General features: G+C 37.3%; 1 protein-coding gene across 4 annotated transcripts in view; it reads right to left on the bottom strand.

The window, feature by feature from the left end:
- The window catches only part of col16a1 (collagen, type XVI, alpha 1), an 81,408-nt gene that overhangs the window by 38,574 nt on the left and 27,637 nt on the right, over positions 1 to 15,197 (bottom strand). For 3 of the 4 annotated variants that reach the window (XM_028461366.1, XM_028461368.1, XM_028461369.1), the window contains 8 exons: positions 14,292 to 14,573; positions 13,091 to 13,171; positions 9,356 to 9,424; positions 5,338 to 5,370; positions 3,472 to 3,507; positions 3,304 to 3,354; positions 3,040 to 3,072; positions 2,833 to 2,877 (listed from right to left, as the gene is read on the bottom strand). In XM_028461366.1, the coding sequence (XP_028317167.1) occupies positions 2,833 to 2,877; positions 3,040 to 3,072; positions 3,304 to 3,354; positions 3,472 to 3,507; positions 5,338 to 5,370; positions 9,356 to 9,424; positions 13,091 to 13,171; positions 14,292 to 14,573 (630 nt within the window). The remainder of the gene's footprint in view (positions 1 to 2,832; positions 2,878 to 3,039; positions 3,073 to 3,303; positions 3,355 to 3,471; positions 3,508 to 5,337; positions 5,371 to 9,355; positions 9,425 to 13,090; positions 13,172 to 14,291; positions 14,574 to 15,197) is intronic. The other variant, XM_028461367.1, reaches the window with a different exon arrangement.

The following is a 15,197-nucleotide window of genomic DNA, read 5'->3' as shown; positions in this document are numbered from 1 at the left end:
TTTTCAAAGTTATGGGTGTCTCCTTAAATCCATCACATTTAAAAGGCCTTTACTCTTCGCAGTCTGTAGTCCATCCCCTATCAGAGTTGTTTTTGGCACAGAAAATAATGTGAGTAGGACTATCTGATTTTCTTTAGAAATATGTATCTCTCATTTCTACGGTTTTCATTATATGCACGTCATTTTTGACAAAAAATGATGAATAAAGCGGTGTTTCTTAGCTGGCCTGGTGTAGAGACTGGCCATCACTCTTCGATAACAAATCAAGACCCATGTATGGGAACATTATTAGCTCCCGTCATTTATTTTATAGCCTGAAAAATATAAAAACAAGACGGTTGGGCAACAAACGTAAACAGATCAAAAATTTTAAATCGAAAAAGCTAGAGGTTGGTAATGTTCAACAGCTGAAAATAATGAAAGAAAAGAAGCTTTTTTGTAGAAATAGAAGACACAAACCTCTGCCAAGTTTTAAATACTATCTTTGTCACACTTTAAAGGCTTGAAAGAATGTTCTATCCCCATTAATAACGATACAGTAGGTCCAAATGTAAAAAGAAAAAAAAAACACAAACTCCAATACAATCCATTGGGTTAATTGATGAAGCAACCTGGCATAACTGGGTCAAATTTCATAAAGATCGGTCACTTATGAACCGAGATAAGAGTTTCTGAAGTTTGGCCAATGATGAGAGTTAAGGATTTTTCAAATTCTGAAACTGATCCAAAAACTGTATTTTTATCTGGATCCCTTCCAAAAATTGATGGAAATTTCCATGGTGTAAAGTCTATCTTTGGTACCTTTGACATAATCCTGCTAAAAGACTAACAAACAACTGCTGGTGAATACTGAAAAAATTAACCACCTACTGTGTAATAGACAGCATAAACCCTTGTTTCAGTTTCAGTTCATTTGTTAAAAGTGTCTATTTGTACGGTTGTCGTACGGACAACCCCCGGTGCTATCGGTACGGTTACCAAAGTACACGTACATAGCGTCATAGGGTTAGGATTAGGTTTAGTGTTAGTTTAAAACCCAATATTGCAACAATTTTTAGGGTTTAGGGTTCAGGTTTAGGGTTCGGGTTAGTTTATAACCCAATATCACAACACTTTTTAGAGTTAAGTTTAGGGTTTGGGTTTAGGGTTAGGTTATAACCCAATATCGCAACACTTGTTAGGGTTAGATTTAGGTTTAGGGTTAGGGTTACGTTATCACTCAATATCGCAACAATTTTTAGGGTTAGGTTTACGGTAAGGTTTAGTCTCAGACACGCAACCTACTCTGACCTATGACTGACCTCTCACATGACCTAAACTGGCCACATAGGGGCGCTGTGTATGGATAGAATGTTGGTACATTGATATGGCAACCGTACGGATAGCCACTGCCTTATTTGTTTGTTTCAGTCAAAATATTTCATGTCTGTGTAAGTCACATACATATGTCCCTTTCCCACTTTTGGGCCCGCTGCCCCATGAGTTGAGAACCCTTGGCTCTAAAGTGCAGCAGATAATGGACAAATGATTAAATTTATCATCACTCTCTTTTCACAATTCACTGAAATCAGAGCTGTTTTTACCTTAGTTGGGGCCCTATGCAAGTGGCTGGGAGAAACTATGCTACATTAAGAGTTTCCTAATCCTTTCAATGGTTTGCTAGAATCTACTCTACTGTACTATTTAAACAGGTTACAGTGATTAGAAACTCTCTTTGAAAGTAAACATTTTAAATTGAGCCACTAAAGTAGGATAGGTTCTTAAATTAGATTACAAGGAAAAAATGTGTTTTAAAATGTAAAGTTTTAAAAGCAGTAACACAACTGAAAACCACTAATCATCACTTATGATAGCAGCTTTTTTTCTTCTTATATCCTACATTTATTTTAAGGCATGTATGGATACAGATGCATACTTTTTTTTTCCTCCCTCAGATAAGGCGTATGAATCAGGTTTGGGGCCCCCTAGTGACTAATGGAGCTTTATGCACCTGCGCACTGCACGTATAGCCAGAAACAGCTTTGACTAAAACTTAGAGGTTGCAAATAAGGGTTTAAAGAAAAGTCTGGCTTAAATAGCTGAGAGCAGATCCAACTGTGCTATAGAACAGTATTTCTCAAACTTTTTTTGGCTCAAGTACCCTCTTTATCTTATTTCTGAATCCATGTACCCCCTTTGTCTGACTACAACATCCATCCATCCATCCATTTTCTGACCCGCTTGTTCCCCGACTACAACATTTTGCTTAGAAACTATTTAGAAACAACTATAGAGCATAATGATTGAATGAATTAGTTAAAACACACATTTTAAAGAGTCCAATTTTGTAAATAAGTGGAATGACCAAAGTCTTAGTGCAGTGGTTCCCATTTTTTTTTTTTTTTTTTTTTTTTTGTCGTGACCCCATTTCTAGAAATAGTTTTTGATCATGTTTTAGCTCAATATTTTATTTTTTTCATTGCATTTTAGTTTAACTAGATTTTAATTTCACAAAGTGAAAGTATAGAAATATGGTTGTTTAAGATTGTGTGTTGTTTTAATTACAAATAATAATCATAGTTTCAAAAATCTATCAGAAATTTCAAGCAACCCCATTTAAACTCCAGTGACCCCACATGAGGTCTCAATCCCAAGGTTGAAAAACACTGATTTAGTCGCTCCTGAATTGGTTTATCTCAATAGTTTTATCATATCCGTTCATTTCAGACTGACACTTTATTTGTTAATTTTCCCCTTTCTCTCTTTTAAGTACCCCCTGTAGTGCCATCGCGTACCCCTAGGGGTACACATACCCCCATTTGAGAAACACTGTTATAGAATACTGGCACTCACCACTTCACCTTTCTCTCCTTTCTGGCCTTTGGGTCCATCTGTACACTGTGGTCAGAAAACTGTTAGTTGGCATTTGTTATCACAACGCACTTTATTTTGGTGGAAATTCCACACGTCTTGTGCTGCAGGCCAAATCTCAAACACATTGTTTTTCTGCCAGATGAAGCACTTCAGCAAAGAGTGAAACACAGCGGAAAAGTTACTTACTGGGCCTGAATGGGAGCCAGAACAGGATTCACCCTGAAATAGTAAAAAAAAGAGGAAGAGATGAGCAAAGATTTCTCTGTGCGAGAAAGAAAGTATCAACAGTGAAAGTGTTCCAAAGACAGCATCACATCAAGACTGCAGCATCTTCCAACAGTCTTTGTATGGATAAAGCTCGGCGTGTTCAGACAGATGTGATGATGTCACACATAGCACAGATATTACATTCACATACACAATATGTCTGTCCGCAATAGCCTTACTCACTCGCTCGCCTTTTTCTCCTTTAATCCTGGCAATCCCACCAAAGTTCACAACCTGAAACACACACACACACACACACACACACAGACGCTGCTACACATGCCCTGGATTTCAATTTTCTCTAACACCATCTAATGAAAAGAAGTGAAAGTAAAGATCAACGATCCTTACATTTTCTTCCCTATTCGGCAGTAAACAACCCCCACACTACAGGCACACAAAGAAGAAACACTTATTAATTTTCACACAGTGATTGTGTCTGTTCACTGAGTTTAGGAGGGAAGTATTGTGTTGTTTCTGCTGTCACCTGATAGTGGCACTGTTGCACAAAACTATACCATTCTGCACTGCTAATGTATGCAGTGTAAAAAAAACATAACAAGTGGGCACACGCGCACACAGTCACACACACTAGATCAGAGTTGCAGCTACAACCTCCCAGGAGAACACGCACACACACGCACAAACACATGCCGATTCCAGAAAACGTGAAAAAGCCCATGAATAACTCTAGCAGGTTTAGCAGAAACAACGAAATAAAGCTAACCACCCTAAATCTGCGTGTATTTCTCTATACAACTCTTTGCACAACAGGTAGCCAGCATAATTATGAAAGCCGTGACTTGGAGCTTGCTAACGTGACCAAAAAAAGAAAAAAAAACAAGTGTAAGGAACAGCAGAGACATAATGCATAGCTGTTTTTTTTTTTTTTTTTTTTTTTTTTTATTTGCCTAAAAGCTTTTAGATCTACTTATTAAAAAATATTGCTTAATAAATGCCTTATAATCATTTTATTGTTTTTAGACCAGGGGTTCTCAACCTTGGAGTCAGGACCACATTTGGGGTCGTGAGGCACTGGGAGGGGGTCACCAGAGGCATTCAATTTAAGCCCATTTCTGCATAATTGTACCTTTTTTTTTTTTTTTTACAACTACACCAAACATTTAAACCCTTTCCACCACATTTTCTAACTAATGATGCATTCATTTAACCTCTTTTCACTACATTTCTTCTTTATTTTTGCCAATTTAACCACATTCACAATTTGTCATGCCCATTGTGTTTAATTGTTTCTACTAATTATTCCAATATTGACACTTTGAACCCTTTTTACCACCTTTTCCACCATTTTTGGTCACCTTTAACCTATTTCATTTAGGATTTACATCTTTAAGATGACTATATACTAAAGAGCAAATAAATATAAACTTCCTGGATAACAGTGGATATCATTCAGATAAATAAATCAAAGTGGTTATCACAGATTCATAGAACAATTGACCATCATTTTGACTTTATGAATGGGCCCCAAAAAGCTCTCCCCTTTATTTCCCTTTATCAATGGCCCTGTCTCCACGTGACTGTTTTGGGGGTTGCAGGCTGAAATGGTTGAGGACCACTGTTTTAGACACTATTTGGCCTTTACATTTATACATTTATAGGGCATACTTTATGGTTTCGATGCTTTGTACGGTATTGTCTTGTCAATGCATTCCTGTAGGCATGCCGTGTGTCAAAAAAGTGGTTGAGTACTAAAAGGAAACCCACAGAACTGAATAGAAGTCACATTTGTTTCTTTGTGTTTCCTAGCTCCTTGCGGCTGAGCAAGTGGTGTGCTTTAAATAGGTAACACCTTCACTGAGGAAGGCCGGGGGGGGGGCGGCCAGCTGCGTTGGTAAGCACACACAGGAGCAATGTAATGAAGCATCTAGAGTTTTGTCTTCTATTTGTGACCAGAACATGTTCATTGCATGTGAATGACAAAATTAATGGGCAGTAGCAACTCCCGACTGAGATTCAGCACACATGCAGGCAGAAGCAGCCCTCAGTCAGTCACCATGCTGGCTTTATATGTATATATATATATATATGTGTGTGTGTGTGTATATCTTTCAGAAACTATATGCATTTTTAAAGTGACTGAAGCTAGGAAACATTTTTTTTCTTTTAAGATATTACTTTCTGGTAATGAGTGTTCTCGATGGAAAACTTCTATCCAGTCCAATCACAGGTGTAAATGTGATTAATGAGGCTTACTTTTTCTGCTAAATCCTTCGATGCAAAAATGTCCTGTGGTTAAAAAAAGAGAAGAAGAATCAGTCAGTTTTCACTGTCTATGTCTAAAATTTTTAATGGCTAAAATGCCTTACTCTCTATTATAACAGTGTTTAGGGTTAAGTCAAAAAAATGAAAATAAATAAATAAACAATAGTAGTAATCTGAATCTACCCTGGCTGTCTACGTTTTGCCTTGACTGGTAAAAATGGAATCTTATAAAATTGTCAAAACGTTATGTCTACAGTTTATGTATTTTTTTTCCTTTGAGATATGTACAGTAACTGATCCTATTTCTGTCAATGAATTAATTGCATCAAATAAAATGCACATAGAATACGCACATCAAATCCACAGATAAAATGGTTTCATGCAAGGAAAGTTACCAGATTATTTCTAATCTGTTTTTAAACACACAACGTGGAGAAAGGGAGGGGAGAAGTACATCTCTTGAGCCCTGAGGTAAACAAAGAAGTGAACCCTACTGCGTGTTGAATTACAAAGCAGATTAAAAGTAAGGAGCCAACAAAAAACAGGATGAAATAAGCAGTGGAAAGCTGAGCAGGAATAATTTATTAAAGAAGGCAAAGTGGAAGCGAGAAATGAAAAGACATTTTATCAAAGAGGATAAAGGAGTACTCATTTTAATGCTAGTGTTGAACTTGGTAGTAAAAAATAAATATGTCACAATGTACTGAGGGTTGTAACATAAAGCCTGGAGAAAACTAAATACCATTATAGTTGATGGCAGTGGTAATAAACAAGATAAGAAACTAGATTACATTTTTCAAAGTTAGATATTTAAAAGCAGATGAGGGGCATTTGTTATAATTTAGGATTGATTACATTTCATGGGGAAGAAAGTTGGTTCATTAGAAAAACTGTTCATCGAGTCAGAAACAGAAGTTTGTTGGTAAAACTGCTTCTTGAACCAATGCAACAAAGCTTTTGACAAAACCTAATGATAATACAATTGGTTTCCCACTGCAGTTATATAGTACCTATGGGATACATAGATAAGTCATGTCTATCCCTGGTATATGACAAATGATGGACACAGAGAAATAACAGTCCAATCTTTAACCAATGACCAGCACAAGGTTATGTGCATCCCAATGTTATAGTTCAGTACAAGTTGTGCGGCTCAATTCTGGACTAAATGCTCAAACATGCACTCCGCTCGCACTGTGCGATCTCCTCAGAGCATCCATATCGGGGCGCACCGCCGCATAGTAGTTTCCAATCCTACATTTACCACAATCCTTAGCGCTTCTCTGTAGTCCTTGTACTCCTGGGACGTGTTTTAAAGGTGTCGCTACTGTCGTAGCTCGTCTGTCAGTCTCTCCTCTAGGCTCTTGTACATGTTCTGTTTCACCAGACGGGTGAAATGCAGGTCGGTGTTACCTTTAATGCGGGTCGATACCATGCCGAGCAGTGTTTTGTATGACACTAATTATGCGAAGAAGTCCTTGCGGCCATAAAATCTGAGTTTCACATTTAATTGGCCTAGCGGACTCCTTGCGGCCACCGCTCGAACTCCGCTTTGAAGGTGTCCACCCGAGTATGTTTGAGCCTTAACTGTAAAGTACAATGGGTAAAATAAAAACTTCTGCCTTCTTCGTTTGTTCTTTCACAACATTCAACAATGAAGCAGCAACAAGCAGACATACTTTTGGTAGTTTTTAATGCTCTGTTTTGCGCCATAGCTGGTTCCCCTAACCACCCACAATGGCGTGCACTCTACGTCATCTCCAATACTTCCTGATTTTAGTCTGCACCGAGCACGTATTGTGTTCACAGCTAACCTAATCACTCCAGGCTTCAATTGGAAATGCTCCAAGACTGACAGAAACAATCTTTCTATAATTTGCCTGTTTGATCCGCTGTAGACTTTGTTTGCGTGTTTACATCGCCCAACAAGGTTGACTATCCGAGCAAACAAATCTTACAGCCTTCGAACCATTCGATGTGAACGCACCCTAAATGTCCACAGATTAGATTATTGTGGGTTGATTCATATTGGTTGGTCATTGCTTTGCGTGTAAATTTACAGCATTTTTCGACTTAGCAACTGGTCAAGCTACCAAGGAAGCATTTGTGATTTTTCACAGCAAAAAAGTCAAGTAATACCTTTTCATTTTACTGTTCTCAATTGTGTCTTCATTTTGTACTAATACAACCAAACTACTAACTGCAGAAATCCAGACAGTTACCCCTTTACTTGCTGCCTCTATATCTTGCGGCTTCAAGCTGTGGGCCTCAAGCAGAGATGAAAAGTGAGCAACAGAAATCTGATACGCTCACTCCAGGCTAATCTCCCCAACCCACACCTACCACTGCTTAAATGACAACACTTGACGCAATTTGGAGCTCCCCTGGAGGCATGGAGCCACAAAGGGCTTCATTTGACTTTTCCTTCCACACACTGTTGGGTTCTACAACCTGTAAATAGACTTCCATGTGAAAGAGTTGAAGCTAATTAAAAAGACAAAATTGGACAAACTGTGTTGTGGAAAATCAACTAAATCAATTAATTTACCTTAGTGTACCAAGTGCAAACACTAGTATGCTTAATTTAAAGGTGTTTTCGCTATGGCTAAAACATCTCACCTGATCACAGGATTGTAAGAGTATGAATGAGTTAGTAGAAAAGGTAAGAGAAAATGGTAAAAACCTGGAATCAAAGCCATGCTATAACAAGACAACAAGAAATTGTCTTGAGAACAAAAACTTGGAAGGATTACATATATGTGTTGTAAGAAAAAATCTATGTTTATTTTGTTGACGAGCGCTCCAATATAACTCTAGCGCTCAACAAAGCACCAACAATGTAGATTCCATTCATATAATAATCATCAATTAAGATAACAAAACCATAATGATTTTACAGTGAACCAACCAGTTATGTAAAATATACTCTACAATCAGTGTCTTTTAGAGTATTCCACTCGTCATGCATTTGACGCTCGGCTTGACTCATAATTCACCCTGAAGTGAAGTAGACCAGAGGAATAGAAGACTAGAGGAATAGGCTCGAGTTTCAAGGAAAAACAGCAGTGTCATTTGAAACAAGTCATACAGGCACGTGCAAGCTTGCCAGTGGGATCAACTTTGAAATCTCAGAACAGATTGAATAATGAAGCTGTTCGAAGTGTGTGTGTGTGCCTGTGTGTGGCGTAAAAGGTTTAATTTTAGCTGCTGCACAGCAATGGTCATGGCCAGGCAACTTTAGGCAAAACAAGACAGCAGCTGTTAGAGTGTGGACGGCTGTCAAAAATTCATTTATAGGACAAAAATCTAAAAATACACATATTGGATCTAAACCTTGGTCATTTGTTTTTATTAATGATTCATTAGCTCCAGTGAAAAAGTGATATTTAAAGATGCTATTTTTGTATTGACTCCAATTGTTCGTATGAGAGAAAAATTCAAAATGCTGTAAAAAAATAAACAAAAAAAAAACAAAAAAACAAAAAACATTTAATAAAATCAATTCTTGAGGTAAAATTCTGATATTTTCCAAACATCATCTACAATGACTCCAAAAGTTTGCAATTTTTTTTCAATGATCATTTAAAATGTATTTAACAATACTTTGCAAGTGTGTTGGTAATACTGTTTACACTTAAACATTTTGAGGCACTGTAGGCTCAATATTTTGATAACTGTGGATTATTTGGTGTGGAACAGTCTGAAGATCTGCTGTTGCAAGTTCAGTGTCAATTGAGCAAAAATCATGGGAAGTCATAGGTTTAGTATGTTTTACAGTGATGGTCTTAGAGAATTTGCAATAGGTTTAAATGTACAAAAGTTTCTTCAGTATTGGGTCTACATTTCGTTGAAAGTTGCAAATCTATACCACATTTAGTTGATTTGTTGGGAATTTTCTGAATGTTGAAATTTAGTAGGTCAATCTTACATTTTGACTTTATTTAGTTTTGCAATTGCTGATTCCTATTATTCATGAGTTGTTTGTGAAAGTGTCTGTGATTTACTGTACCTGGTTGAAGGTGTTATCCAACAGGTCATTTTCAGCAGCACGGCGGCTCTTGGATGCATCAGGAGGACACTACAAGGTTTTAAAATGAGGTGAGGAAAAGTCAGATTTTTAAGCATTTGTAATCATTATGTTGCCTTCCATTTGGTCATGTTGTAAAGAATAAATAATAAACCATAGTATTGCGTATGCAGTTATATGGAATAGATTGGTCACCTTTATAATAAGTGTTGACTAGGCCACTGGGAGTGAGGCCCAAGGCCAAGGCAGGCTGGCTTGATAATACTGTATCATAATTTTCTGCAGTCAGTGCCTTCTCCTCGCCCTTCTTTCCCTGCTCTGTTTCAGGTGTCGTGAAGCTGATGATGGCAGTTCCTGATCTGCGGTTCACTGCTCAACTAGTCTGGGACACTCTGATGTTCTATCTCTTTATCCTGTTTTGTTGGTCCTTCTGTCCACTAACCCCAACCAGTCACAGCAGATGGCTGCCACCTCTGAACCTGGTTCTGCTGGAGATTTCTTCCTGTTAAAAGGGAGTTGTTTCTTCCCACTGTTGCTAAATGCTTGTTCACATGGATCTTTTTGGGTTTTTTCTTTCTTAATATGAATTTAAAATTTTGATAAACACACTAAGATGACTCTGTTGTAAATTGCGCTATATCAATAAAGTTGAATTGAATATGTTGTTGCTGTTGCTTGGAAAAACTTTACTAAACGTGTTTAAATTAGGAAAACAGAACTAATTTGTGATTTTTATGTGTATCCATAGAACTGTAACATGGTTCCACAGGTTTGCATTTACTTGAGTTTTAAATGACAATTTGTAAAGAATGTTAACGCCAATTACAACTTACTGTAGTTGATAGAACGAAAAAGATGAAAAAAAAAAAAAAAAAACTACATTCTTTAGTCATGAATTATTATACATTGGACTGTCTCCACTGGTTAGTGCTTTTCCACTTCTCATTTCAAATTTAAATGCCAGTAGGAGGAAGCTTTGCAGCAAAGGAAATTTAGGCGGAAGAGGTTCTCGTCTTCAAAGCCTGTTATCGGTTTGCAGCTTTCACTCTCCCCTGCAGAGGACTGTAAACATCATTTTTTCCAAAGGAGATACTTTATTTTTCATCTTTTTTTTTTTTTTTTGGCAATGAGGAGGAATAATGTAGACATACATAAGCAAACACTCAATACAAGTCGAATAACAAGAACAAATTAGCTAAATCCAAAAAAGAAATAGACTTGAAAAGAAACCAAAAGCTTGTCTTACCATTTAGAGGTCTATTTTGTTTCTCATTATTACTCCAAAGCTACCTATTTCCCTAAACTTTATTTACATTTTTAAAGAGCAACACATTACACATGTGATACATTACACAATGGACTCTTTAAGCCCCAATTCATTTGTAAACTTAGAATCTTATCCTGACAAAAAGCCTCTGAGGAGTTTTGTTAAGTGGTCTAAATAGTTTGACTGGCTTTTTTTAAGGAAGCGTCAATAATGTGACCAAGGGAGCACTTGTTTGTAAAGAGCTCTACCTACACAATATGTAAGGCAATGAGCCAACGTTCTTTTCCTCTTTAAAACAAATGAGGAAATCATAGCACGTAATCAAGACACAGTTTTGTTAAGTAACGAGAATGTATATGTACCTCTAGAGTAAATTGAGCCAACAAAGTATTTTTTTCTTTGTATGGCCTAATGCTGACTCTGTGGTTTTTTCACCTGCGGTTAGAATGACCCTGGGTCAGATTGAGTAATGACAGCTTTTGCTAGCAGTTCTATCTACTTACAGTGTGTGACTATGTGTGGGATTCTTATTGTTGTGGCTGCTTTTGCAGTATCTCGAGAAATATTTTATTACTTTTTGGATTGCCAAAAAATAAAGAAGATATTTTACTTGAGAGCACTGAAAAGCCGCTAATAAAGTCAGGAAAAAAAATGCCTGTATACATTGTTTGAAGGGGAAAGAAGTTTTTTTTTTTTTTTTGGTTGTTACTAAGAAAACATGTTTCAATATGCCTTTCCTCGTGGGTGGGAGAGAGGGAAGCCTTCCTGTTTCCACCTGTTAAAGACAACACTGGGGTTGTAAAATTGTTCTGTGAAACAACCCAGACAAATAACTTTTACTTTGTAGGAGTTTCACCAGATGGTAAACTAGGGGAAGCTTGGAGAAGTTGTAAATCCAGGCTCTTTTTGTGGAGGACAACTGGTACATGCCCTTTCATACATTCTAATGTTTGAGTGAGCTTAATACATGACATTTAAAAAGCAACCACAAATGGGTTTAGACCATTACTTTCAAGTGACAAAACGGGCCAAGTGGCTACGGTTGCTTCACTTGGCGGTAGTTTAAGAGCTAAGCCCATCAATGGGAAATGTCAAATGTACTGAAGCATCCTCGAGAAAGTCAGCAAACCCTATAGGTTAAGAGCAAGTGCACTGAACACCCAAGAACTATGTTAAATCAGTGAGCCCTTTTTAAAATAGGTATTGCTGCGGCATTGTCATGAGCACGACGGGAGTCCTCAATCAATCACTGCTGGCTGCTGTTTGAGATTACAAAGTAAAACTTCTGGCAATGTCGTTGCTCCAAGAACAAAAAAAATGAAACAGTTTACACATCTATTTTTATTTGGCTTCCTCATTTGACCTTGAACAACATGGATAAGTTCTTCACTCTTTTCTTTTTCAAAAGCGAGCTCACCGCTAACATTGAAAACAGGCGACAACATGTTTGTGGGGTGAAAAAGGAAGTTCACAATTTTAAAAACAATGCTCCTGATTGGATAGTTTTGGAGTTCCAAAAACATGCTTGGGGAAGATTAAAACTAAACACATTATTGTAATTTACCTTGCAGTATAGTGCAAAATACAAGAAACAAGTCCAAGCATAGTCTTGCTTAAAGCAATGTTGTTCAAATTTTGGGTCAGAACCCAAGAAGGTAAAACCTTTTTTTTTTTATCTTATCTTTAGTTTATAAAGCAAATTCCTAAAATGTGTTCAGATGTTCTCTTTATATGGTAGTAGTGGTGCCAATGAATAAACATAGTGGTTAACACTTTCTTGAAGTTTTATACATGAGGCTGACATACACTCTCACTATCTGTCATTAGCATTAAGAAGGCGTCATGAAGGCTGTCATTACGTGTTGTTCGCTAAATTCTGAAACCTTTGGAGCTATGTTGGCATTTTTTGGGTTAGGTGGAGGGATCTAGTGGGGTTACATAGGGTTAGTGGTTAGGGTTAAGGTTAATGGGATAGGGTAATGAAGTCTTCACGATACCTTATTCATGCTAACGACAGGTGTCATATCGTAATAATGACTGCTTTATGTATAACACTTCAAGAAAAGTGTTACCACATATTGTTAGTTTCTTTCCTTACCAGAAATTAATAACGGCATGAGGTTAGTCCACATTTCTGTTTTGTTTTTAAAAAAAGTTTGCGATCTGTTGCTCTACGGCTTGAAAATAGCTTTAAAACTCCATCTTCTGCACAATACACTTCTCTTAAAAACCATTAACATGTTGCTTGACCAAAGATCAAATGTTCCCTGGAAAAAGCATCTAATTATAGCAAAGAAGTAAATATTCCAGTTGAGTTTAGGAAAAGATTTTATATGAAGATAAACATTTCTAAATCTGTCTTTGCATTTCAATTAAAAGTTTGAGTTATGGTACTGTGTAAAAACCAGTGTTAAGCTGTTTAGCTCAAAATGATTGTAACATGGTCTTACCCGTGCTCCTGGTATCTCACAGCAAGCTTCCTGTATAGCCAGCAAAGGGTCACAATAGAGCATCACCTGCTGAATGTCCATCTGTAGAACAGGAGGAAAGTGCATTGGGAACATTTGCTGCAGTTGGCGGGATACCACTTTACGTGTTCAGCTTCCAAGCTACATTCAGTAATTGAAACGTTTAAACGAGTTTAAAGGAATTTGATTGCTAATTTAACTAAAACGTTTGGAAAGTACTTCATCAGGTGGCTCAAATGTGTTTGTCTAAGTCATTATACTCAACCCTTACTTTATTGAAAAACCTACTCAGCAGGTCAAATACAATTTGACTGAACATCAATCTAAATGCGTTTTTATTTCATGTAGTCAGTGTTTATAGTCTAAGGATCTATGTTCTGTAGAAGTCGGCTTGCTTTTTTGATCAGGTATAAAATTAAAATGCACAAAGAAAGGTATATGGAAAGTAGTTTATCAATCTTCTTACAAGTAGTTGTCAAATTTATTCAGATCTAATGTAAATTAACAAGTCAAGTCAGGTTGATATATTGTGCGACAAGTAATTCAATTGTCACATCATGTAAATGCAAGAGTATGAGTATCAAACTAAAAGCTGATATTTTTTGCCAAACAAATATTGTATTGTATCGTATCATGAAGTCAGTATATTGTACCACACCTAGTATCTTGGCAACAATAACAAAACATGGTTTTAAGTCTGTTTTGTTACCTACAGACTACCTATAATGATGATGAGTTAATATAAAATGAAAAGGCTCAGCTCTACCTAAAAGTTTGTGCTCTCTTTACATTGGTATTTTTATTTTGTACTTCTTGCTTGATTTTTGCCAGTAGTAGTTATATCTCACACGGCCCTTTGCGTGTAAGTTTGTAGAACATTAATCAGTGTAATGATTAATTACTTAGGCCCCATTTGTGGATTTGGCTCCCTAATTTGTTCCCAGTGCTGATCTTTTATTTCCTTAAGAGTTGCTGCACAGCCTGATATTCTTCAGCAGGAAACTTGAAGTTTTTCTAATTACTCAGTGTTACTCATGATGAACCATGTTTTCCTGACTGAACCTAACTCTGATTAATTCTCCAAACTCATTACTTTAAGCAAATGGGGGATGTTTTGGAATTACATTAGTGAAAGTTTTTGCATTGGTTCTCGGTATCTTTGGTATTTAAACATATTCCATACTTGCACAGATCCAGCGTCTGATGCCCGAATACCCAGCAAAGTGTGTCCGTCAATGGGAAGAATTCCATAGGGTTGTAGGGGCTTGGTCTCAATGGAATTACAGTCCACATGGAGCGCGGCGGACCCATTTTGCACGCTGAGGGCTAGCTTGTGCCAACGTAAATCCATTAGTGCCTCCACCCCTTCCCCGTCGAAAACACAGCTCACCGGGTCATCTCCAGGCTGAACCCCTTTCGCGCGGAGGGAGAGAGTTCCATCAGGGCCATTGAGATCTACAGAGAGCTGGGTTTTAAAACAGATATGGAAACAAATCAGAGACATGTTGCATTGTCCAGCATCAGTGGATGAAAAAGTACACCATATCCTAGGTTGTCTGACCTGCAGTGGCATCAGGAATGAGTAATATGTACACAGTAATACAGCCTAACAAAGCAGTAGAACATGACGATGAGCTAAAGCAGAAGACATATTAACTACACACATCAGCAGCACAGCCAATCAATCACAGCTAATGAGGCTACTTGGCCGTCATCCATCATACAGATGGAGTATTTAAATCTAGCTTCAAGCTCTTGGTGATTATTGGGACTCAGAGGGACTCCATGCTTCATCACAAACACAATGGAAAAACAATGAAGGTGAATGAAGGAGGAGTGTGGGAGAGGATAGAGGGAGGAGCAAGCCCAAAGAATTTGTGATGAAAAAAGAGGTGGAATATAGCCTAAGTGAAGAAATATTAACACATAATCGAAAGGATGAGTGAGAAAAGAACTGAAATTGAATGTGAATGAAGAAAAAGAGGCAGCATGAATGAATAAAGATCCAAAAAGTGGGAGGGGAAATAGAATACAAGAGAGAAGGCTTTTTAAAAGAGAGTTTTTGACAAGGATGCAAGAAGGAAGGTGT

The sequence above is a fragment of the Gouania willdenowi genome, chromosome 11, assembly GCF_900634775.1.
Source record: "Gouania willdenowi chromosome 11, fGouWil2.1, whole genome shotgun sequence".
Lineage (NCBI taxonomy): Eukaryota > Metazoa > Chordata > Actinopteri > Blenniiformes > Gobiesocidae > Gouania > Gouania willdenowi.
The sequence above is the reverse complement of the archived record's forward strand: the minus strand, read 5'-3'. Positions and strand labels throughout refer to the sequence as shown.